The sequence below is a fragment of the Tripterygium wilfordii genome, chromosome 12, assembly GCF_013401445.1.
Source record: "Tripterygium wilfordii isolate XIE 37 chromosome 12, ASM1340144v1, whole genome shotgun sequence".
In the NCBI taxonomy this organism is placed as follows: domain Eukaryota; kingdom Viridiplantae; phylum Streptophyta; class Magnoliopsida; order Celastrales; family Celastraceae; genus Tripterygium; species Tripterygium wilfordii.
In genome coordinates, this window is record NC_052243.1 from 4604240 (window position 1) to 4630190 (window position 25951).

General features: G+C 37.9%; 5 protein-coding genes across 5 annotated transcripts; 1 reads left to right on the plus strand and 4 right to left on the minus strand.

The window, feature by feature from the left end:
- Positions 1 to 2773: 2773 nt before the first annotated feature.
- Positions 2774 to 4241, minus strand: LOC120010285 (protein PHLOEM PROTEIN 2-LIKE A10-like). The gene has a single exon (XM_038861042.1). The coding sequence runs from the start codon at positions 4110 to 4112 to the stop codon at positions 2841 to 2843; it is 1272 nt and encodes a 423-aa protein (XP_038716970.1). The 5' UTR covers positions 4113 to 4241; the 3' UTR covers positions 2774 to 2840.
- A 4713-nt stretch (positions 4242 to 8954) lies between these two features.
- LOC120010134 (U-box domain-containing protein 30-like) lies at positions 8955 to 11432 on the minus strand. Its single transcript, XM_038860839.1, has one exon. It carries the CDS (start codon positions 10891 to 10893, stop codon positions 9562 to 9564), a length of 1332 nt encoding a protein of 443 aa, XP_038716767.1. The 5' UTR covers positions 10894 to 11432; the 3' UTR covers positions 8955 to 9561.
- Positions 11433 to 16564: 5132 nt separating this feature from the next.
- On the minus strand, positions 16565 to 17641 carry LOC120010112. Its single transcript, XM_038860816.1, has 4 exons — positions 17235 to 17641; positions 17052 to 17132; positions 16905 to 16959; positions 16565 to 16832 (listed from the first exon to the last, which is right to left on the minus strand). Exons 1-4 carry the CDS (start codon positions 17610 to 17612, stop codon positions 16804 to 16806), a joined length of 543 nt encoding a protein of 180 aa, XP_038716744.1. The 5' UTR covers positions 17613 to 17641; the 3' UTR covers positions 16565 to 16803.
- Positions 17642 to 20623: 2982 nt separating this feature from the next.
- Positions 20624 to 22258, plus strand: LOC120010196. The gene has a single exon (XM_038860915.1). The coding sequence runs from the start codon at positions 21041 to 21043 to the stop codon at positions 22124 to 22126; it is 1086 nt and encodes a 361-aa protein (XP_038716843.1). The 5' UTR covers positions 20624 to 21040; the 3' UTR covers positions 22127 to 22258.
- Positions 22259 to 22390: 132 nt separating this feature from the next.
- LOC120010197 (NADH dehydrogenase [ubiquinone] iron-sulfur protein 4, mitochondrial-like) lies at positions 22391 to 25829 on the minus strand. Its single transcript, XM_038860916.1, has 5 exons — positions 25573 to 25829; positions 23882 to 23970; positions 23349 to 23478; positions 22861 to 22890; positions 22391 to 22690 (listed from the first exon to the last, which is right to left on the minus strand). Exons 1-5 carry the CDS (start codon positions 25738 to 25740, stop codon positions 22634 to 22636), a joined length of 474 nt encoding a protein of 157 aa, XP_038716844.1. The 5' UTR covers positions 25741 to 25829; the 3' UTR covers positions 22391 to 22633.
- Positions 25830 to 25951: the final 122 nt, after the last annotated feature.

Here is a 25951-nt window from a genome sequence, read left to right on the forward strand (position 1 = left end):
TTTGATTGTTCCAATTGTCCCTTATGTGCCCCTTTTTGTCTTTTGCCCTCTGTTTCCATCTCAGTGCATGGGTTTCCTATTTTTGAAGAGGAGATTGAGCTTGGAGAAATCTCGGCCAACGTAGATGTCACCTCAACCTGTACTCCTCAGTATGACAACACCATTGATTCTTTTTCATATTAACACCAAGTACAACAAACACCAAGTATTGTTATACGTTAACTAACAAACAAACACTCGTAAGATTGAAACTTGGTGATAACACCAAAAATATCCCCAATGAGACACTGACATATATCCCCATATGGACGGATGAAGAGGAGCTTGAGCTTGGAGGAATCTCGGTCAATGTAGATGTCACCTTAGCTTGTACTTCTTGATATGGCCTAGGAGGCATAACCTTGGGAATCCCATGTGATCAAAACACCTCGGGGAGCACTCATCACCAAACAAGAAGGAAATCTACAAGAGATTTTTAAGGGATTCACCTCCAGCAATCTCGCCCGCAATCAAGGGTAATCCAAGCACTGAGCAATCTTAATAGCCTTATTTGCCTATCGAATTGACTTGAGTGTCGGAGCATCTCTCGGAGGTTCACCTCGGAGACCCCAAAACTCACGTTTTCCACCTATGTAGATACAAAACAGTAGTAGAGGAATCGGTCCGATTTTGGAAGTCTATCACTTAGGTTGTCATTTGTCAATGTGAATATTGATTGTATATGAAAAAACATTGTTAGGGGGGATGAATCACATCAGTTCAACTTTATTAGTTCCGCGTGGATCCCCGTTTTGACTGTCTGATATCATTTGGTTTGATCGACTGTTGATTGATTTGAGCGGCACATGCGATCGTTTGTTTTTGTCATTTTTATGTTATGCTGGCAAATTGAAATTCATGCGGTCCGTCCACTTTGCGTTTATCACGCCTGCGCTAGCGCTGCACGACCCTAGTTGGGCAATAGTAGTAGTGTGCGACTCGAAAGTGTTCCAGTTTTTTGAAAAATACCATGACAATGATGGAGCACCGACCGACCGAGACTTAGAAATGAAAACGAAAATGAAATTGGATTGGACGACTCCTTTTGTTGAGCCAAATTAATAAGATTTGGAGTAAGATTCTGTTCAACATTTGCAACAACAATAACGACGTACACCACACCAAATTGATGATGATGTTGTCTCTCTCAGTAATTATTGGACCCAATATCTCTTGAATTCAACTCTGTCTTCTCCTTAATGATAGGCTTTGTCAGCTATAACGGTTGTAAACTTCTCCTTGAATTGTGCTGAATCTGTAACAATTACTGCAGTTGATTCAGAATCGAACTGGGCCTGATTTCCATTGCTTGAACTTCTCCTTGACTTGTGCTGAATCTGTAACAATTACTGCTGCTGATTCAGAATCGAACTGGGCCTGATTTCCATTGCTTGAAGTCTTGAACTAGCAGCTTGGGCTTCCTTAATCTTGAGTCTCCTTGCCCGGTTGTAAGCCCGTTTCATAGCCTTGCTTGGATGTTCATCAGTAAGTTCCACCATTTGAGACTCAATCAAAGGAAAATAAATAGGAAGGATGTTCTTATTTGACTCATATGATGATTAGCTGTTCTTAAAAGGTCCACACAAAAAAGAAAAAAAACTATTCTTAAAAGTGAAGAATAGCAAGAGAGGAGCTTGCCAAGAGTAGTACAAGCCACAGAGGCAAATGGTTGTTCGGAAGAAGAGATACAATGGGAATATGCACAAGCAGACTACAAGAGGGAAAAGAGCTTCAAAATAAATGAGACAGGAAGTTCCCATACTTCTGATATCAGTATGCATGATAAAAACCAATGTCAATGAAAATTCTAAGATGACACAACATTCTTTGTACCTTCAAAGTCACAAGCAGACTATTAAGAGATTGTGTATGAGCCTATGAGATTCCCCAGCCAAGAATATTCATAAAGAAATGTATGTTCAGATTGACATCCACATAAATCTTCCCATTGACAACTACTTTGAACAAAATACCAAGCATAAATCCTTAAAAATGCATAATTCATACGACACAGAAGAAAATGACGTACAAAAAAAGAGTACAATGCAACCATATGCAAGTTCTATACTGCTATACAATAGAGATCAAATTCAACTACATCCAACTATCTAAGAGAGTATAAATTGAACCGCACATCTGAGAGTTCAAATGGTGATTTGTTCTAACATCTCCAATCTGCCAAAATTTAGAATTGAGAGAAAGACCTGAGGCCTCCACGCAGACACAAGAATGCAACGTCTGAAGTATGATTATCCATATGGATTTAACTACCATTTGAGATATAAAATTTTATTCTTAAGTCACTACCACACACAGAAATCATACATCTTGACTCGTCAATCAATAGGAGAAAGATGTCTCTTATCAAAAAAAAAAAAGAGGAGAAAGATGCCTGAAACATCGTGGTCAGCCAACAAGCCGATGAGGCAGATGACAACATATAAGCTACAACACGTACAAAGTTCATGTGTTCAAGTACAAATGAATGACAAATTTTCAAAATGTACATCTAATCCGCTTACCAGAGAAAAAAACCTTGAAGCTACTCACTCAGTAGGGGACAGGAAGCAGCAAATTTCACCATGCTAAAGCTAACAGACAGGATTATTGCATTTCAATTAATGTCTGAAGTGAATAGCATGTAAAGTCTTCCTCAAAAGTAGCAATATCGATAAACTGTGATATTAAAATAACAAGAAGTTCCTTATTCTTTCTGGGTTGCACCCCCTTGGTGCTTTAATAAAATTTTCCATTCATAAAAAACAAGTAGTGCCTTATAAAAGACAGAGAAACCCACGAACTTATGCAGGCATCATAACCCTAGTACCACCCATAACATGTAAATACAAAGCAAGACATATAGTAACAATAACAGATGACTTAGCACCGACATATCTAACAATTTGCATTCCGCTCTCCACAGCATCCTTGTGAGCTACATGTACACTTCTTTTCAAACCATCTGATAGCTTCCATAGTAAAAATTCCACAAGAGATGTTAATGTTTCGAATGCCACCCTCCCAGTCACATCAGACACAAACTTCCTATTCCTTGACAAAGCCAGTGTGGACGACATTCCCACCCAACCACTGCTCTGAATATTACCAAATGAACTGTCCTCTTTCACTTGGTTTGAGTATGCTTCTTGCTTGAAACAATTATCTTTGGTTGCAGTAGCATTTTCACTATGCTCAACAGTGGAACAAGTAGAGCTTGAGTTTGCATTCGAATTTGAACCTGTCAAGACTTGATGAGATGTTTTAACGATGGTCTCCACAGCACCATTGCAAATATAAACAAGCATGTCCCTCACATCGGTTTGATGCTTAGGATTGGTCATCCCAGCAAAAAGCTCGTCGTAAGTTTTGATATGCATTGTCTTGTCAAGAAAAACTGCAACTGCTGTACCCACAAACCTCTGTATACAATCACCGATGAGCTCTTTACACCTATAATCGCAAACCACATTTACCCATCGAGGCACATCCTCTGGGTTTGACCTACATTGCAAAACATTCCCCTGGTTATTTGGAGATCCCCCATTTGCGTAGAAACCCATGACCAAATTCCTTGCAAAACTACCCACAACAACAGAAGCAAACCCAGTCCCAGAATTAGACAGCATCTTCTCCATCATCCTATCAGTAAAACTTGTGTTCACCCCACGCCCATCCAATTCATTATCACTCTCAGCATGAGACCTGCACCCCCGCAAAATCCCAAGTGTTATAGCCTCAGAAACCCTAGCCAACGACTCAGAGAACTCCTTCGACCCTGCAATCTTAGAAATCTGCTTCAAGCTATTAGGAATTTCGTCCGTATCAGACTGCAAAAACTGCTTCAAATCTCTAGATACAACACTAATTATCTCCGACGAATCAGACACCATTTCCCCAACCGCAATAAGGGCCCCTACGAGCTTCGTCAATCTTCTCCTCTTCTCGGCCACAGAGGGCAAATTAAAAACCCTGTAGGCACCATAACCTGATAAACCAAAGACTGCTAACAGAACAAGCCATTTCTTTTTTCTGCGGGAGAAATTCAAAGCCTTGTTCACCAATCCTAGATCCATATAACAACAGAGACAGAATCAGCCCAAGAGTTGCAAGAAATTGAAACCCTAGGGCTTGAATTGTGAAATCTAGAGCTGTCAATCGATCAGTATGATTGGTTATTTGGTATATTCACCTCTGGGTCGAAAGTTCGGTTTTTTCATTAGTGAAAACCAGTGATGGATCGATTTTCGTAACAGTGAGGTTATAACCGACCATGCCACTTTGGTCGGTTTGGTCTGTTTTTCGATTAATACCTCAATTTAGAAAGAAATTTAGAATAAATAGATCCATAAAAAATCCGCAATCAATACCTCAATCAAACTATTGAGATCGCAGTATTCTATTCAATATCCCATTCCCATATTAATATGAAATAATTAGTTGTCTAAATTGCAGAGTTATATATCTAATTATATATATATGCATATACAATATTAATATATACTTATTATCTAAATATATTAATATAAATCTCAAAGTTCATTTCTATTAAGTCATAAGTAGTAAATTAAATACTAATGATTAATCATTATATCATATATATTGTATATAAATATATACAAATTAAAAATTAATGACTTATCATTATATACTATATAGTATATATATTATAATATTTATTATGACGGTTGGTCGGTTTTAATCGATCGGTTTTATAAAAATATTCAAAACCGACCAATTATTTCGGTTTTTATTTAAAAAAATCAATCAATTGGTTTTCGAAGAAGAAAAATAGTTAAACTGACCAAAACGGTCGATTTGGTTTTCTCTGGTTTTTTAGACAATCCTAGTGAAATTGGATAACACTTACAAGAATAAGTGACAAGCAAGGATGAGGACAGATGAGAAATTCGAAAACGGAAGCATTAGATGTCCATAATTTTGATGTCCATAAGTGTCCATAATCAAAGTGGCATAAGAAGAAGTGTGAGGGACAATTTAATACAACATGGTCCCTCACACTTCTCCTCATATCACCTAGATTATGGACATTTATGAACATCAAAATCATGGACATATATCATTTTGGATTTGAAAATCAAGGAATCTAGGGTTCGTTTTCGGGAATCTCCAAAGATGCGGGGGCTCCGATCAATCCAGCTCTCTTTTTTTTCCTATTATTTTGTTGTGCCATTTAAAATGTGCGACTGTTTTAGTATTATTTATTTTTTCTGTTGTTGCTTCGTGTATATATATGACGTCATTAACTTCATAGACAATTTTTCTGGTAAATGAATTTTGGTTGTTGAATATTGAGAACAACTTCAATGGGAGTAAATAACACCCATGCAACCCCGCAGTAGGCACGGTCGGGGACAAGCAACAGACTAAGAAATGTTCATCTGAAGCATTATTTTGCTCTGTTCATCTGAAGCATTATTTTGCGGGGTTATAGACGGTAAAATCTCTGTAATTTGAATACTTATGGGCGAGCTAGAAAGCATTAGAGAAAGGAATACTAGAGAAGTTTCAGCTGGTGTAGACAGATTGCAATGCTGGTGGCTGCAGTCATACACCTAAGCCTGGCAATTCCTCTGTGACTGCTACTGTTGTTCTTAGGACCTTTGTGGCTGTCTTCGTCTCTTTATGCAATGGATTTCCTGTAAGAATACGCTTATGCTGCTCAAAACTATTTGGTATGTTGTGTGATAAACCCTGCAAGCATTGCCAATTGGAGAACTTAAATGCCAATTCTCTGTATTAATTACATTGTAGAAGTCTTATTCATCTCCTGCTGAGTCTGGGATCATGGAAGACTTGGGATTCTCTCTGGCTGCAGTTAATATTAGAATTTCCAGTCCACGTCAATAATATAGTCCGCATTGGGTTGTTCGGTTTCCGTGAATACACCGATTCCCTTGGATATATTGGCCCACACGACTTCAGATCAAATACTAATTGTCCACTGGAGATGTTGCGGAAATAGCACCGAAAGATCTTCGGGGAGCATTTTTATCTTCCAATCTGGTATTGTGAGACATTCATTGGTATCAGAACAAAAAAATCAGCTTAGCATGGATTATTCATTTTTGTTTCTCTTCCAAATGTTACTGTTGATGGCAAATTTATGATTTGCATTACTATACTTCATCGAAACGACTTTTCCTGGCGCAGTTTAGCATTGATTGGTAAACTTATATGCTCTTTACTTTTGTGTGTTACATTATACAGTCCCAAAGTGATTGAATGATAATTATGATCCTGCAGTTGCAATTGTTGGAACCATGTAACTTACGGAAGCGTATAAGGACCTCATAGATATAAACGATAGCTAGATAAGCTTCAAAAATTTCTTATCAAATACTAATCACCATAGCACAAACCATATATCAATTAATTGCAAGAAGATTATATACCTTGAGATCTCTCTAATTTGATCTCTAATAATTAGGAACGAAGGATGGAGTCAGCGAGTTTGATACTAAACTCAAACCTGCGAATCTTCCACCGTATGCACTAATTCCCAAACTTGGATTGAGAGGGTGGTCTATTTTCTCTAAGAACCTGAAGAACACAAACCAAAACTAGTGGAAACGATTAGAGAGCAGAGAGGCCAAATGGTATCTCAAAATTTGTGTTAACAAAACACACACTATGTGTGTATTTATAGGGTTCGGCCACACCTAGGATTTTCTCCCTAGGTGGGCCGGCCCCTAAGCCTCTCCCTCTCCTAATTCCGGTCCGTTTTGGTTTTGTTGTATCTTTTAGTATTGTGCTTCTGGACTACAGTGGGGACCAACTAGGAAAAATAAAACATGGGTTTCTTATGAATTTAATTATCAGCCCAAACCCATGGATATAATTATAATATATTCCACTAAAATATTATAATTGCACTCCCCGTTTTATCTCAAATTAAATCTGAGCCTTTCGTTATACTTGTTCATAAAATTCCTTACGTTAAGTTACAGATATCCGTCAATTAAATATGCCACTGACATATAATATTTAATTGACATCTTTAAATATTTCCTTGATCTTACCGCTTAACTTATTTGAATGTGTCGGATTAATTAAAATCCACCTACAAGGTTTTGACACAATTTCAAATCCTATGAGCATTCTCAAGAGGGTATCATCAATCTATAATTGGACGTGAATTTTATTAACAAATTATTTTTCATCGTACAATTAATGCGGTGACCCAACTCACTTGGTGTTTGTTGGCCTGTACAAAAAGTCCTCACCCTTTAGTAAATCAAAGTCTCGTACGTTAAATACACATGTACTAATAATCTTTAATAAATTAAGAATATGAACAATTCTATAACGTCTGTGTGAGTGTACAATTTTCGATGTAGTCAGACTGGGAAAATTGACTCACACGTAGTCTTGATTAATACACTCCAAGTGTACTAGTATAGTAAGTTCAAGCTTTGCCGCTCTCCGTAACCAAGATAAGTATATTGAGATACTATACCACAGCCAAGCCGACGGTTTGTCCAATTCCGTATTAGCTGTGATCGCTTACTTATATTTGATAGGAACTTATGAATTGATCTTCCGTATGCAAGCTTAGACTCTACACATCAATTCATATACCATATAGAATAAAAGACACTGATACCAATATGTCTTTTTTGTCAAATTTCGTCTTAACTGTGATCGCTTATTTATATTCGATAGGAACTTATGAATTGATCTTCCGTGTGCAAGCTTAGACTCTACACACCAATTTATATATCATATAGAATAAAAGACACTGATGCCAATATGTCTTTTCTCATTTTAAATGCTAAATATATTTTATTTAAATAAATAAATCGAGTTTGAATATTACATAAAATAATGCCTTTTAGCATACTATTCCTATCAGCAATTCCATCTGCTATACAAATTATCGGTTTATTCTTCATTCCGGAGTCTCCAAGACGGCTGGTGAGTCCAACTAATTCGGTGCTTTGATGGTGAATGCAACTAAAAATGTTCAAGTAGTCATGGAAAATCGGGCATTCATTGTTATAGATAAGAACCATACTATATGTGTATGCAAAACGTGGTCAAGAAAAAGAGTTTGAATATGCTTTGCAGCATCTAAGGGGCAAGAAATTGTCTTTTGGGCGGGGTGGTTCCTCGGTTATCAAAAAAATATACACATCTCTTTGCAAAAATGCTGATATTTCTCAAGAAGCAGATTAGATTAGCGTAACGAACCCATCATCCTTTCATTTACAATGTTGCAGAAGCGTTGCAGCAGCACTCGAAAACTACAGTCCTGGATTTGTTTCAGAGGAGATATGCTTACTATGAGTCTTAAAATAATTTTTTTTTTCAAATAAAAATTTTACTGATTAATAAAATTGTCTGATCTCTTAACAGAATTTTCAACTGCTTCAGATTGGGGAGTCGGACTAATGTTACTGCAACATATTGGTAGCAGTATATTTAAGGAAGTTGGTAATAAGGAAGTTGCTTTGCATATTACCGTAGCAGTATATTTAAGGAAGTTGGTAATAAGGACTCTTAAATTTGTTGCAAATCGTAAAAAAGTAGTTGATAGATACAACATATGAAAGAAATCGCTGATCTCTAATTTTTGACAGGATTTTCAACTAGTGTTGGAACTTCAGCAGTAGCAATCATAGCAGTACTCTAGGAGATGATTATATATCTATATGGTTATTGTAGGTTCCAGCTGCGATTGCGGCGTTACTCTTAATGGATGTATTTGGGACGACGATCATTCCTTTTGGTTAGATAAATCGAAAAACAGTTGGTTTACAATGCAGTTTATGTAACTAGTATATGGTGAAGTGTAACAATGTTGGTGCTGGTTTCTGCTTGCAAGTGTTTCTTATATAGCTAGGAAGCAAAATCATGAAACGCATAATAAAATATTAGGCAACAGAGAAGAGTTCTAAACTTGAATTTGATATATTGAATTAGCTGAGAAATGTATAAAAATACAATGGAAGGTTGTTGTACAAGTCTGTATATTCAAAGTTCAGAAGCTCTACAAACTCTGCAATGCAGATGCTCAACTCAGGAAAAATTACTAAGAAGACTGAAAGCTAAGGTATCAATGGAACAGGGAAACCAACTGGAATTCACTACAAATTACAATTTCTAACACATCCCATGAAGACTTCCTTCCCGTGCCCCATCACTGTATTTTCACCACCAAAATACAGCTCACCATTAAAAATTTAAAACCAGACGGGAGTCATGTGGATCACAACTTCAATTGAAGAATGCAGGTGGATTCATGTGCAATATGCTCATGGCTTTGCATAATCCCTTCCAATTTGGCATCATACAGCTTCTTCAAATGAAACCAGTTGAATGCACAAAAGGTCCTTGATTGGTGTACACCACACATGAACATACCTAAGAAACCCAATGTCCTCGCTGTATCTCAAATTCTGTCCAACCCGATGAGCCCTCTCATGCTCTTCCCACCCGGGGCCAAGGAATTTAAGGTTGCATCGCATATCCACATCATATCAACAATATTTCCATTTCACTTCATTGTATCGTTCTCGCAAGCTCACATTTCGAAATGAAGATAGTACCAGCATAGTTTAAGGTACACAACTTTAAGAGCTCCACCGACTGCTGCTTCAATACAGGACTGCAACCACTTTGTATTACAAGAAGTAGATTAGCAGCCAGACCAGCCTCAACCACTAATGAAGCACATTCTTCTGGGGCAAGCTTGCAAACGCCCAACAATATCGACAAGGCAGACTGAGTACAGCTCTCTGTGACTCCCATCAACAACTTCATCATATTAGTTATTGTTTTAGGACAATCTTTCAATGCCAGTCTACCCTCTGGAAGGGTTGAAAGGACCTCTAGAATATAGAGGGCTAACTCCAAACACTCATTATTCAAATTAGGTAATAGCTCCACCAATTGAGGAACCACGCCTATGCTTACAATCAAGCTCCCAACTGATGGCTCATGTGAACAAATTGTCTTCAACAAATCTAGTCCAGCTGAAACCCCATTCTGGTGTTTCTTATTCCTGACTAACTTCATTAATCCAACCAAAAGACTCAAGCTTGACACATTCTGTATCTCAGAATGCTCACTTTTTATTAACATCCCAATCAATCTAGTGCAATTGATTTTTGTCTCAATTGATCCCTCATTCAACATATCAACCATCAAGGAAATCTTCTGGGGTTGCATCAAATTCAACCTTGATTCAGAATCAAGATCCCAATTCACAAGAATCCCAATTGCCTCTGACCCAACAGAATGCATAGTGAAATTACCCAACAAAGAACAAATTAAAGCAACACCACCATTACCCATAACAGCCTTCCTCGCTGTAGTATGTGCAGTGACGACCTGTCTAAGCTCTTTAAGAGCTTGAACTCTGGTTTGGCCCTTGACTTTCTTCAAGGACTCCAAAAGCTCCATGGCCCTGCCTTGCACATCCTCCGACCTCTTCTTCATTGCTAGATACTTCTGCGAGAACCAGCTATACATCAGCTGCTGGAGAGTCTTGTTTGGCGTTAATGAATCATCCCAGAGCTCCTGCATTGTTGTGGGGCAAGTGTAGTGACCTAAAGAGAACCATTTGAGGATGTTGGATCTCTCATACGTCTGGCCAGTACAAAGGGTGACTGGGTCCAGCATGGGCTCCAATGAGATTGGGCAAATAAACAAGGAAGGCACATCAATGGGTTCAAGCTCTTCAATCATCTTCTTCAGATCCAGTTTCTGAACACCCCCACCACAAATTGCGCCGCCACCGCCGCCGCCCAAAATGCCATCCTTGACTGCAGTTTCCAGATCTAGCACCTGCGCACCACCACCCACATCGAGATCTGGCTGATACATCGGCATTTTGGAATATCCTTTTTGGAAATACAGAGAGAACTGGCTCACAAAGACCACCCAAATCTCAAAGACCTATCATAAACACGAGGACAAGAAGAAGCGTGCGGGAGAGAAAAGGAGACTGAAAGAGATAGTAGTAAGAGAAGGAAGAGTAGTTGTTTTTGTTTCTTCTTTCTTTCAATAGCAGGAGAAAGAAAATCAAAGGGGACAACTTTTCTCCATTATTTGCTTTATCAATCTCTCTCTTTGTTTCTGGTCAAAAGAGTTATCAATCTTCATCATCAAAGTCATGATGGGTTAATGTAATCTTCTTCTCTAATACCAAAGTATCTCACTCACTAATTCAACCTTCCCCTTCAAGCTTCAACAGAAAAAAAAAAAAAAGGGATTGAAATCATCAGTCCCGTATCAGGAAAGAAAGCCAACGACACAAAAGTGACTGAGAAAAACTTCTTTCTAAATAATAAAATTAAATTAAAACCCCACACGAATTAACTTTTGAAAATGAAAGAAGAATTGGAAATAATGCGCCCCTCCACTCCTCCAGTTGCAGAGACACTGTAGAGAAGGAGAACGGAATGGAATCCACCAAAACCTATCTTGAGGGGCAGCTGTGGAAACTCAATATTAGGACCTGAGAGACTGGCTAAAGCCGGTCAATCCATTCAACCATTCTGGGCAACCGTGCACCACCACACGTGCAGTCACAGCTCCCGCCGCATGTCAGTACTTATTTTCTAATTATTTATTGTTCGGGTAATTGTCCTTTTTTATTTCATAATGGTGGGGTTGATATGTAATTATGTAAAAATTGAGTCAGACAAGTCAAACTAGAGAAAAAGACGTCGAATAATTACTGGATAAAGGTCTTGCTAGTACAAGGCAGCCAACCGAAAACAACGTCCATGTACGCTTGTCTAATTGTCTTTCCTTTTTTTTTTCTTTTATCGGGATTAAATTAATTATATCTTTTTTAAAATATAACACATTTTTTCTAAATATTTTCTTTTTCTATTTGCTGAGGTGTCCTGAGGCCCAGACAGTATTTTTCTAGGAGAAAGCAAAAAATTTATGGCATTTTGGATATCCGAGAGAATCTTTTTTTTTTTCATTATTGAATACAAACAATATTCAAATTAAAAAGGGCAATTATTTTTAATTTTAATTAATAAGTGGCTGAACCTTGAAGCCTCGTGGGGCAGGCCCACCCAAAGCTTTTGCTTTTACTATTAATAAAGTGCCAGCTCAGCGTTTGACTGGTTTTGGTTGATCTTTGAATCTTTGGATTGGGTTTTATTTTCCCGGTTCCCAGTGATTGGCTACTTTTGAAGGCACGTACATCCCTCGTGAACTTCGATGTATATGCTTGCTCTTGGGGTGTACTGATACCGGCACGTGGCGGTAGGAGTTTTTTTTTTCTCTCTCTCTGTGCCCCCTGCCCCATTGAGCCATTCTGCTCTGGCTTATTTCTGAGAAAACAAACATGTTTGCTTAATCAGAGCATCCACAATGGGATGATTTTGAAGTACTTGATATGATACTTTCTTGATAAGTTAAGTGCTAGATGTTCACAATGGATATAATGGAGTGTATTTTAAGTACTTGAAATGTTACTTTTTTGATAAGTATAGCGCTACATGCACACAATGGGTGAAAAATGACGCTTGAAAATTTAGTTGTGGAAAAATGATACTTGAGAGTTGGAGTATGTATATAGTTGATGAATAGTGAAGAGAGATGATAAAAAGGAAGAAAGAGGTGATGAAAAGGAAGAGAGAGATGATAAAAAGGAAGAAAGAGAAGATGAAAAGGAAGAGAGAGATATGAAAAGGAAGAAAGAGATGATAAAAAGGAAGAGAGAGAAAATAGAGAAAGTGAGTATGGAGTGTTGGAATGTATGAAGTGTTGATGAATAGTGTATATTGTGAGATTTAATCATCCAATTAAATTGTGCCACGTAGGATAAAGGAGGAGAGAGAGAATAATTTTGAAGTGCTTGATATTTCAAGCATCACTGTGGATGCTCTCAAAGCATTAAAATAGTGTAAGTCTGAAGTAGAGAGATTTGACTAATATTTTTCTTTGGTCCATGACCATACTTTGTTATACAAACTATGATTATTGTGTTGTGTGACTCGATGGACAAATTAAAAATTAAATGTTCCCTCTGTTTTCTAGAGTTAACTCATGCGAGTAGCAAGGGTTGAAGTTTATGAATCAGAAGTCACTATGTTAAGGATATTCTCCAAATCTTCTTCAACTGGGCACTTTGTTGGGTTGTAGTGACAAACTCGCACTAACAATAGTAATTATGACTCCAACCGAACATTCTAGAGTGAATGCGTTTTCTCATTGTCACGAATGATTGTTATATACATCGTCCATGCCCATCGTTTTGACATACAAAAAAAAGAAAAAAGAATATACAGGACTTGTTCACCACATTGTTTTCCATGAAGATGAAATCTTGATATTCTCATTCATATGTCGTGGATTCTTTATCACATTGGTTATTCTAGTGTGTTCCAGTGACACATACTTGGTGTACAGTGATAGGTCTCATAGATTTAGTGGAGATTGATCTTTCTTGATGAAGGGGAAGCCAATAATCTTGATTCAATCCATGTGTATTGTTTTTGCTTTCTGTTTTTCGTTTAGTCTGTCCGAGTTTATCCCGAGACAATATTATTTAGATACATCTCGGTGTTAATCCGGTGTTTGTTCTTTGATTTTGTAATTCATTTGCTTGAGTTTGTAAATTTTTTAAGTTGCTTACGTGACGCTAGGTGTAATTGAAGTGTTGGGTTTAAACCCTTTAAAAAAAACACAAGTAATTGATTTGAAGAAAAAAAAACCATTGAATCAAATCAACTACCTGCAGCTTGGAAAGTGTGACAACTAGAGATTGTGGCTTATTTATGTGTTAGTTAGGAATTAGGTGGTGTATTCGTTGAAGAGAAAGTTAAGTTTCATGATCAGTACAATAACATCAAGTTAATTAGTAGCTAATTTTCCCTAAAACATTTTTCTTGTGTTTGTTGTAAGAGGGGTTGTCCTCTTAATATATCCTCAAATGATTTGTTCTTCCATATGTATAGGATCAGAATCTTATATAGTAATTATTGATCCTACTGAATACAAAGGATTGGGAAGGGCTGAAGAGAGAACGTTCTCTTAGGATTTTTCTTTGTTTTTTCTTCAATCCCACAAAATATAGCAGAAGAGGAAGCCAATCCCTAAGGACCTAGGACTTTCACAAAGAAATAAACCCAACATAAAATAGGCCCAAACAAAAAGAAAGTCTAATAACAAAAGTATAATGCTAGAGACCTTAAAAATCCCCCAAATCTAAATCTATGTGGCATTAAAATAATTATTGATTAAAAACAAACGTGTAAGGTCACTTTACATCTAACACTCCACATTAAATGTGAGTTTTTTGGGTTATTTTTAGGGGATCTCAAGCATTATCCAAAACAAAATAAAAATTAAAAGTTCAAAACAAGCTAAAACATAAAAATACGAAATTGAGGCCCTAAACGTCATGATTAGGCTAAAATCACAAGACCCAACGATGATATGATTGCTTTTGAATTGCCCATGCCGAAATGAATCAACCAGTCGATTTTCATGTAAATACAAGTTCATGATTTCACGTAAATGCTTTGGAGAACCAAACGAATTCATTGAGCCTTTTGTGTCAAGACTTGTCCCACATCGCTTGGGTAAGTCCTAACAATGTGATTTATAAGGAAAGTCTCACTCCCTCTCCATTAACAAGACCTTTTTCTTGGGACTAAGTACCATTAATTAAGTGAGACGGCTCACAGAAGAACAAAGCCGTACGGGTCTAATGTATTCATTGAAACCGGTAAACCAAAAGCGAACACTATTGTTAATGTGAGTGAACTAAGATCTATGACATGGTTGAGTTATTTTACCTGTCCACTTGTTCGGTTTTCCATGGTTGAGTTATTTTAGGATGGAGACAACAACTTTTAGTAAATGGTGATATCTGAGGATTGAGGATACTCCAAGCCATTTGTTGTTTACATTTGATACATACAGCTTATACTGACAACCGTGTGTATTAGCCTTACATAGTGGGGATGATGCGGGTAAGAAAACTGCAAACTATGACAAATCAGTCCAAAGTTATTAAAATGATTGATGTTGTAGCTAAATTTGGTGATATTGAACTTGATAGTTATGTGGTCTGTCCGGACAGAAGTTGAAGTGTTGTAATCTTCCTGAGGTTTAAGTCCTTTTCCAAGATGGGTTGTCCACTTCGAGTCTAGAAAATGGTACAGCTTGTTGTAAGCTAGGCTGCAGTAGCAGAAATGGAAAAACCTAGGGCCTGTTTAGTTACAATTTTCAAAACTGTTTTTTGTTTTTGAAAATTCAAACGGGATTGAAAATTAGTTTGGGTGGATGTTTTTAAAAACTGTTCTGTAAAATTGAAAATTGTTTTTGGTTTTTAAAAATAAAAAAACAAAACTGTTATTTGAAGTTTTGTAAAATTCTTTCCTGTTTTCTCTTTCATCTTTCTCCGTGCAGAATCCTCTACCAAATGAATTTTGTTTTCATCATAATTTTTTAAAATTGTTTTCAAAATCTAATCTTAAAATCAGTTTTCGAAAACAAAAAATCTAAACCATTTCCAAACACACCCCTAGTGCTTCTCTTCTGTCCTACAGGACTGGTTTGCTTACAAGCTAGTACAGCGACACCCTATAATGAGTTTGAGATGATGTTAGAGACACCCTGTATTGAGTGCGAGATGCTATCAGAATTATGGTTGGTAAACCACGGAGCAATAGCTCAATTCGTTATGTCTCTAGATTTAGAGCGAATGGATGTCGTTAAGATCGAAAGTTCGAACCAGCTAGTTGAGAGTATTTTCCAAGGATTTTATTGGTCTCGTGGACTTTCGATCCATTTTCGAAAAAAGGGTTAGAAGCCTCATTTTCACCCGAATGGGCTTTGGCCCAGTGTTAACTGTCGTTTTTGTTATGACTGAAAAATACCACTTCGGTTGGGGAAGTTTCAACCAAGTGGTTAATAAAGCAAATCCCACCTCCCTACCATCAACAAGACATTTTTCTACTCCCAGTACATTGGGGCTTGGTTGTAGTAGCTGGGCTTACTCAGTGAGTTGGGTTTCATCATATAGTAGTTGGGCTCATGAAGAATAAAGCTATGCAAACCCGATATATTCATGAGAACCGGATAACCCAAAACCAACAATATTGTTGACGTGTATGAGAGTGTAGATTTCTAATAGTCTTACCTGTTGCCAACACGGTGAGAGCTGTTCTGGTTGCCAGAGGTTTATGTCCACTTAGAAGCATCGTGAGGACTGTTCTGGAGACCCGGCTTAGGAAAAACAAAGCCATGCGAACCTAATATATCCATGACAATCGGATAACCCAAAGCGACAATATTGTTAGCATGTATGAGAGAGTGTATTTCTAATTGTTTTACTTGTTGTCAACGGGGTACAAGCTTTTTTGACAGTCCGAGTGGTTCTTCAGTTAAAAAAAATTTGGTGGTTGGTTGATTGGTATTGGAATTGTGGTTGGTTGGTTAAAATGCTTTTCTTCCTGTTTATAAAAAACAAAAAAAAAAAAAAAGAGTTTTTCTTCCTAATCATGTTTTGCCACGTAAGACAGGGATGTTATATTCTTCTGAGTACTTACTATCTATGGTAGGCTTGTACTTTCTACATTGTAGTCTTGAGACTCTTGACATTAAAAAAATTAGTTGACAGTTTCCGTTACTGAGAAGATTAATATCTTAGACAAGGAAAAATGTTCGTATTGTTTCCTCCTGCACTTACAGGAACCAACAAAAAGTAATAGCAGCAAAAATATTGACAACGTCTCCAAAGCAGCAGCAGCTGGCTGCTGCTATCTGTCACTCTGACTTTCTTCCTCGCAAACCACCTGCGAAGTATACACATGTGAGGAATATAGGGAAAAACTACCAATAGATCGAAAACACAAATTAAGACTAACCCGATTCTTTGAATGAAGGAAACAATCCGAACTGATTCTTGAATCCAGATTTTCCCTGCAAGATCTTATAAATATTAGCTTCTCAAGTTGGACAAGTCGTATAAATAGCAATAGATCGAGATGGAGGAAAGGAAGGAAGAAAAGTACCCGGAAATTTGTCGCGGAGAAACCTTGTGAGGAGTCCAAAACATGGTCCATTGAAGCTTCATTTTCATGGAAACCTGCATCCTGTGGTAGAAAAATATCAAGAAACCATTTTAGTTATTTGTATCCAATGGAAACACAATCAATGAATAATGGGTTTTTCCACACTTCTTGTGTAAAAGTTACCTTGGGAGAGCCAAGTACAGAGGAGCTAGCAGTGTCATCAAGAAGAGATGACCGATGTTGATTTCTAGAATGTTCTCTGCTTTTCGCCTTCTTCTTCTTTTTATTCCTTTTGTTCCTCTTGTCCAATTCACCAGAGCACTCCTCATTGTCTGCATTAGAATGCCGAGGCCCAGACGATGCGTCGGAGACCATCGATAAGTCATCTTCTTCATCATTCTCCCTTCTTGCTCCTTCCCCTCCTCTATAAGCCTCATCAACACCACCACCATCATCACCAAAACTAGTATGGCATTGGTTTTTAGAAAAAGAGGATTGGTCTAAGTAAAGTGTCCAACCAGAGTCACACCCACTAGTCCACTGAGAAGCTGACATATCCATGTCTAGACCCAAATTCTCTATGCATAGGAGAGGAGATAAATCACAATTTGCTCATGATATGTTGTTATTTTTGTATATGTATAAGTAGAGAAGAAGAAAGAAAAGAAGAGTAGACAAAAAGAATTATCTTCAAATCATTGACTAGTTTTGTCCTTTGCTATGTCCTCTCCCCTCTCAATTTTTATCACTATTTGGATCAATCATATTTGCCAGTTGGCCCTGAGTCTGAGTGTGTGCGAGCGCGTGTGTACGTCAGTGTCTTGGTGTGCCAAGAAAAGCGATGTGATTATAAGACAAATCACTCAATTGGGTTATGTCAAACCGACGTGACATTTTTATTCTTGACAGCAACATACACAAAGCTATTAACAGGATAAGTTGCAAGAAAAATTCTGGTTAAACTGTTAAAACACTTTGTCATCATCTCCGTCGTAGATAATTAGCTTAATATGTCAGCTTCTCCTCAGCCGTTCGCATGGTGGTCCCAAAGGACCCAAACCTATACAAATTATGTCTTAACTTGTGCCAGTTGCCATTCTCCTTTGTGTTTGTTCTAACACAACACCATTATTCAAAGTCTCATCTAGAGATTCTTCTCTTTACAAAGGAACAAAAGTTAAGTCCCCATCATTTATACCAACTCTACTGCTTATCTTCTAGACAAGAAAATTCAGGACTTACAAACAAATAAAGAAGAGAATTGTAATAGGAACTCATTACGTATCTTTATCTGTTACATCACCATTGATTTAGTTGCAGGAAGACTCTTGAAACCAACGACCTAGCTTACACACAAAACAACAAAAACCCATCAATTTAGGGTTTTCAATGATTGTAGGATTCATACCCCACAAATTAATTTATTACTTCTGATATACATATCACATTCAGGTGAAATTGCAGAAAGTCAAATTATGTGGGTGAAAAACAATTTTGAGTAATCAAATTATGCAAGAGAAAGGTCAATGAATCAAGTAGAGATGGCATGCAATGGCATATTATGATATGATGAACCAATCATGTTCTAGTTGTGAGTACCGTACAAGATTAGCTAGTAATCTGCTGTTTTGATCTGCTGACGCCGTGATGTGTCAAATATATACATACATTTGCACATCCTTTACACATAAGTTCATCCCATTTTGAGTTGATTAAGAGTTGATATTGCCTAAGAAAGTTATATTTGCATATTGTAGGTATCAAGGCAAGAAAGGAAGGAAAAGAGTGCAAAATGAAGATTTTTACTCCAGAATCGATTTTTGATCGATCGGAGCCATTCCCGATCGACCGGACCTGCCAAAACAGCCTTGAATTCATGGAGACAGATTGTATTTTCGATCGATCGGAACAGTGTCCGATCGATCGGAGGTACTATTCACAGCACGCGCAGTTTCGTGAAAAAGTTCCGAATTCACTTGTTTTTAAGCCAAAACGACCCCAACTTGTTTTGAAAACGACATAAGAGTTTTGGGAAGTATAAAAGGGCAAAAAATAGGGTTTTGGGGAGTTCTTGGATGGTTTTTCATTCTACCACCATTGGAGAGCTTGGAGCCACCATTGGAGCTTGGAGAAGAAGAGGGTCTACAAGGGGGTTTTCTCTCTCATTTTCTATCCTAGTTTCTATGGTTGACTTCCTTTGTTTAATGATGTATTTTGCTTCCATGAGTGGCTAGATTTCTTACTAGGGACTTAATGTAACCAAACCTTGAAGATTCAATAAACTTGGTTTCCTTATTTCTTGATTTCTCTCTCTCTCTTGATTGTCTATGGGTGTGATTAATGCTTTTGAATGTTTGACCATCATTCAATTGATTTGTTGCCTAGATTGAGACCGGAAGGAGATATCTAGGGTTTGCCTCAAGCCATAGATGACATAGGGTGCATGAACCATAGGAATATAGGTTTGTGACGTATGCAATTGCTAAATGATTTCCATAGTTCTTAATGGGTTTTTGATATATTAATCCGATTGTTAGGAATAACAGGGATTTATGTTGAAAATATGTTTGATGTATCTAGGAATAGAACATTGAATAGGTTGGGAAATCGATTGTCATTATAGAGAGAGGAATTAGGGATTAAGGGACCAAGGGAATTGAATTGGATAGGTGAGGTGACGTTAAGAACCTTAGTGCTTTCCATCCTTGATTTCATACTTGTGTTTGATTTGTCTTTGTTCTTTTGCTTTAGTTTAGTTTAAAAACAAAATCAATCTCGAATCCGTTTCCCCAATTTGCATAGTTGTTACTAGTTTGACATTGATCTTGATTGCCAACACATCCCTAGTGGAAACGATAATTTACTCATCTCTTTATTACTTGTACGATTTGTGCGCTTGCAATTAAATCCATATCACGCTGCTTATGGATTGTAAGCTCTAATGGACCCAAATTGGCAGCAATACATATTGAACAATAACTTCTATTTAATATAATAGGAATGTAAAACCATAGGTAATACTATCGATTTCATATGGATCATGTGGGATGCACGATTTCGCATGATCATCTGCATCTATATTTCTTGATTGATTGAGAGTGCAACCGTTTGTTGTACCAAACACATCACAATAGAGGGAGTTTCAATTAAAGGTGTAAAATTCACGGGCCCGGCCGTGCTTGGCCCAGCCCCTAATTCCTTGATTCGAATACCTTGATTGAGTTGGGTCTCAACTCCCGGCTCAAATGAACGGAACCAGTAAAAGAATTTGGACCTGCCAGGCACTTAGCTATATGAGTTTCGCGGGCTGGTTAGCCTTGGCCCACTTCTTTCGTGGGCGGCCCAGTTGACAGCTCTACCTTCAATTGGAGGAGAAAATTAAAGGTCATGACAATAATACAAACAACACGTGTGTCACAGGCCACGAATATCCCATTGTGCTTTGTGAGTTCTTAACATTCAATCAGATTCTACCTCATCCCCTTGCCTGCAATATCAAAGTTAATCAGTTGACACGTAGTAGAACATGACAAGAGCAACCGATAAACAAAGACAAATAAATACAAGGTCAGATTTGTCATTTCAGGACAACCGAACAAACTAAATACTTTGAAAAACGACCAGACAGTCCTGAATTCCTGATTGATAATTTGATAGGTGTATGCACGCATGGCACTGTCATTCCACACGCGTTATAATGCGAGCGGGCTTTTGATTGGTTCAACAGACAGACTAAAGTTTCATTGCCAGATATGAAGGGCTCGGCAGTCGGCAGTGAAATATATTCGCATGCATCGGGCCCCACTCCTGACCCATATGAAAGCCTCTCAAACACGTACCCACCGTACAAATCCCAAGTGTCAGCATCCCCCTGTTTTCTTTGCTTCCCCATTGCATTCACTTGATTGGTCTCTCTACTTGCTCTTTAAAGACAAACTCAGAACACGATTCTCTCTGCAAGTGCAAAGACTCGAAAGCAGCATCCCACCATGATCAAATTCAAGACCTTGAGTCCTTACTCTGATGCTGCTAAAACAGCTCAGATTATGTCAAAGTACAGACCCATAGTACCAAAGCCTGAAGTTCCAATCAATGAGAGTCCATCCATGTCTCAGAAGATCAGGGAATCTCCTTACCTTAGGAATCTCTGGCCACAACTACAAGCCAGGCCTACTAGAACCAGAAAGAGAGGCAGGGCTGTAGTATCACTACCACCTACCATTAAGAGACAGAAAACACAAATGTTTGGCCTTTCCTCTCCTAGTTTTCTTGCTTCACCTGCCAAAAATTTCTCACTTCAGGTTTTTGTTCCAAACCCTGTTGTGGCTGGTAACAGCTTGGATAGTCCAGTGAATATTACTACTACTACTACACTATCAAGTTTGGTGACGCTTCCTCTTCTTCCATGTCCTCCTGCTGCTCCTGTTGTTACTGCTAACCAAGTAACAGCAATTGAATCAAATTGCATGGAGCCAAGTACAAGAAAAAGGGACATAGACTTGAACACAGTGGCTGAGATACCAGAAGAGAAGGATCTCTTGCAACAATTGCAAGGGAAACCAGTTGTTATCACACCTCAGCCAGTTAGGCCTGTTGGGTCAAGCATAAGTGTTGGGTGCATCAATATGGACCCTAAAACTACTACCTCATCAGTGCAAGTTCCAAAAAAACCAGAGGAGCTTGAAGAAGAGGTTGAATCTGAGGCTTTACCTGCTATTATATCAGACTCCTACAACAAAGTTAGGCTGGCGAATTCTGCTTACAGAAAGATGGTTGGGCAGCCAGAATGTCCGTGGCTCGACTTGACAGATACTGGCCCTGGTGATGGGCATTTGGGAGGCCATTCTTGCAGAAGAATCTGTGGAGAGGTGATGCTTCATCTCTCCAACACAAGGGTACCTGTTTCATCAAATGGGTTTTCATGCTGGGTGAGAATAGAATGGGGACAAGAAAAACAGAAACGATCAGTCAATGCTTTCTCTGATGTGATCAGATCATCCTGTGAATCTAAACACTACCTTTTCACTTGGAGGTTTCACACTCCCATCAGGGAAGCCTCCCCCGTAGAGTACTAGTCCTGTTTGAATATATGCTACTGTAGATATACTTAGTTTAGTGTAATATACTAAAATGCACCTCATCTACTGCTACCATGTATACATAAGACATCAAAGCTGATGATGCTATAGGCAGTTCATTGTCAATGCCGCCTCAATCTCCACAAGAACTCGTAATATTATTGTATCCAGTTATGTAATGTGTCAACTGCAATGCTAGTTTAGTAGGGTAGACAGTATTGAAAGACTTGGTTCATAATGTAAGTGGAAAGGAAGAAGCAATTATCCTCGAGGGAGGGAGGGTATTTTGATAATTTTTATTTATAGGTCAAACCTGCAACACAGGCCTTTCACTAGTACATGTTTAACATATTCAGAATGTCAAACAACAAAGACTTCGGAGAATATAATTTTCAATAGAAACAAGAAATTTATTGCATGAGCAACAAGTTGGCGTCAAAAGTACATTTTCTAACAAGCTAAACACACTCTCTCGAAGATCATCTTCGAGGGATACAGACTCGTTCATCCTTGACTGCTTGCCGGGCCCTTCCACTTGAAGTTGTCAGCATAAGCCTTAACCTGGTAATAAAAGAGAGTACAAGCAACAGTTATAACCACATTGAAACAAAACCAAATCAGGTAGAGCAACCTATTAAGACAAGTTCCAGAGAAATGAAGCTTTTCCACAACAAACGTATATTTTCCCTCTAGCATATGTTAGTATATGTTAGTCAAAGGAAAGTACAAACCTTCAAGAGAGGAGTATGGCGCTTCTTGACCTGCAAAAGAATCAAAGTTTTGGCATCAAGAATTTCCAGATAGTAGAAAGACAAACAACTCTTGTCCACAAGACTCTCGCAGTGGGTTGGCTAGGGAACAAAAAAAAATGTATGCAGATCTTCCCCCACATAATATATGGATAGTTGTTCTCCAGGTAGCAGAAATATGGAAACTAAACATAAGTTATACGGCCGCATCTTTCAAACAATAAATTTTAACCAAATGAGAAAAAATGGGGGAAAATATATCATATGAACCCTAATACTTAAATATGATCATGAGAAATAGGCTGCTAAGGGATTATCCGCTTGCAACAGAAGCAGTGAGTTTTGGAGACTAAAATCCATCAGTTAATACAGAGGAGTTCTTCACATGCTAAGTGAAAGACTATATATCGCAAACACATTAAGGAACAACTTAGTTGCATGGTATAATTACAACCTAAAGAGGCACGTACCGAATATTCCCAACCGTGTTTCTTTGCAAATTCTATTGCAGCTTCTTGACTATCAAAGCTGAGTGCAGCCTCACCAACATTGGCATATGGATCCCCTGTGGATGTCCAACCCATCAATGGATTTTCCCACCTTGCAATTTATACAAACATAGAAGTCAAATGTGCTGCTAGATATAATCTTATAACGAGCAGAGGCATATGCTGCGAGACAAACAGAAGGATATTAATACATAAGCATACTTGCAATATATTTTCATGGTCAACACAGATAAGAAACTGCACTGGTTAATGCATGTACAAGACGTTCAAAGTGAGAAGACTTCTGTCAAGATATGCCAACGGCACTTAGAATCCAGTCAGTTCACTTCCTTTAGTTGAAATTTTACTAAAACACATCTTGTGAAAGGTGAAACACACAAATATATATATATATATATACAGCTGGTATAAGGAAAGAAATGGATGGAAGCATAAGTTAAAATCACCGAAATACTTTCATTTTTAAAACTTAATAGAACAGGGACAGAGCATACTTCTGTGTTGACAAAAAATTGATTTTCCATCTCCCGACTTTTCCAGAGCCTTGCTGTGTTGCAGTTCGAGCAGGTGAGTAAATTATTACCTGGCATAAATGTCATAACAATGTAATTCAAGAAATCTTGGAGCCTGGAGGAAACAATTAAGAGCAGATTTAGAGGGAATAAAATAATCAAACGCGCCAGATCATTTCAGAGTCAAGATTGACCAAAAGGATCCACAAAAATATAATGATGTATGTGGTTGCCCAGAGGGGTAGCTTTGGCAAGCTTATCCGGAAACAATTTTAGAATAAACTAGCATGAGGACAGATGTGCAGTAAAGAGTCAGGTCTCATTTTTCTTTCCTTAAGAGGTGCACAAAAGCAACATCCAGTTGATACATCACCAGAGACTTGAGAACATGCATGATCTTGAGATTACCTTAAATCTAGCAATTATGCTCATATCACCATATCCAGCTGAGCCATTAGAAATCGGCTGAAACACTCATATAATCAACACATTATTACACCTAACAGCTCGGAATACTGTATTTTGGGTTCAGAAAAATATTCATCTGTGAATTGTCTAAATATATAGCCTATGAGCCTCAGTTGCAAATGGCATGACAAAGGATCAGGACAATTTTATCAAACAACAAAATGGTTGCAATAAATAAAAACCGAGAAGGACGGACAAAAGCTGAGCCATTATGTATAGGCAAAGTGATCATTTATTACCCCTTATGTGTGATCTAATTAAAGGCACTTGGAGCCAACATTTTCGTAAAGAATTCACGAACGAAGCCCAACAGAATGATAAGGCACATAAGTGGAAAACACTCCAAAATCATTACAAGCACACAATATCATACAACTTTTCCTCACTGGTAGAAGAGTAAAGTCCATGGTTATTGGAACTGACATAAAGCAAAAAAACTTCATCCAATATGTTATATTGGAGTGGTAATTCTCCAGCATTAAATAAGCCTCAGTACGTTCTTGAGTTTTAACATTGCACTACATGGCAATAACATCACAAAAAAAAAAAGGTCAACACCTAGAGTTAATACTGAGTTGAATGTTAAATTTTTATATTATCATGTTAAATTTGAATACTATCTTTCATATCTATACAGTTCTAATCCATGTATCAATAATGAGTGAATATTAAACTAATTATGATCCAGAAGCCTTCAGACAGAAAACCTTGAGATTGTTTAATCTACAATCTTGAGGCCGAGGCATTATTTTTTGATTTTCTGTATTCTTTTTTTCCTATCAGCTCTATTTTTTTCATCTCTTTTCCCCGTTGTTGCTTCTTTCGAATCATTTGTTACCTACAAACGTTAATTGCAAACAAACAATGATCAAAGAGCTTAATGCTCAACTCGAATTCCCACTCCCATAGAGATTGAAACGCTAAGAACCAATAAGAGAAGCACTCCAGCTTTGATTTATTTGTACTTCTTTTTTGTTTACTCTCCTGCTCATATATTTTTGAGCTTAATTCATAAGCCAATTATCAGTGAAAAAGTAAAAATCAAAATCAAGACTACAAATTTTTTAGCACTTTGACATTGAAATTCACAAAGTTCGATGGAATTTTCTCTCCGATTTTGGTGAACCATGAGTAGTTGTTCAACCTTCCGCTACAAAGCAAGGTAATCATATTCCGATAAGCTAAATCAAAACCGAACCACGTACCCTTCTTCGAAGCTCTGGTTCGGGGATGCCGGAGACCTTACCGATCTCACCAGGCTTGATCTCGACCAAGGCGTCGTCCGAAGAGAACCATCTGGTTGAAGACGTAAGAGCTACTCGATTAGTGCGAACCAGATTCAAACCGCGCAGCCGCAACAACGAGCTCGCCATTTTCGAATCCCCCGGAGATTGTGATTCGCCCAAAGTTGTATGAAAAAAGTTTAGAGGGGTTCAACAGGCACAGATGCGAGTTGCGGCACGAGGAGATCAGAAATTCAGAATACTAGAGTACTTGGACCTTGGGCCTCCCACGGATATGGGCCTTGTTTGATAACCCATTAACAAGCCATCAACAATTCCGCCCGATAAAAAAGTGAAGGCC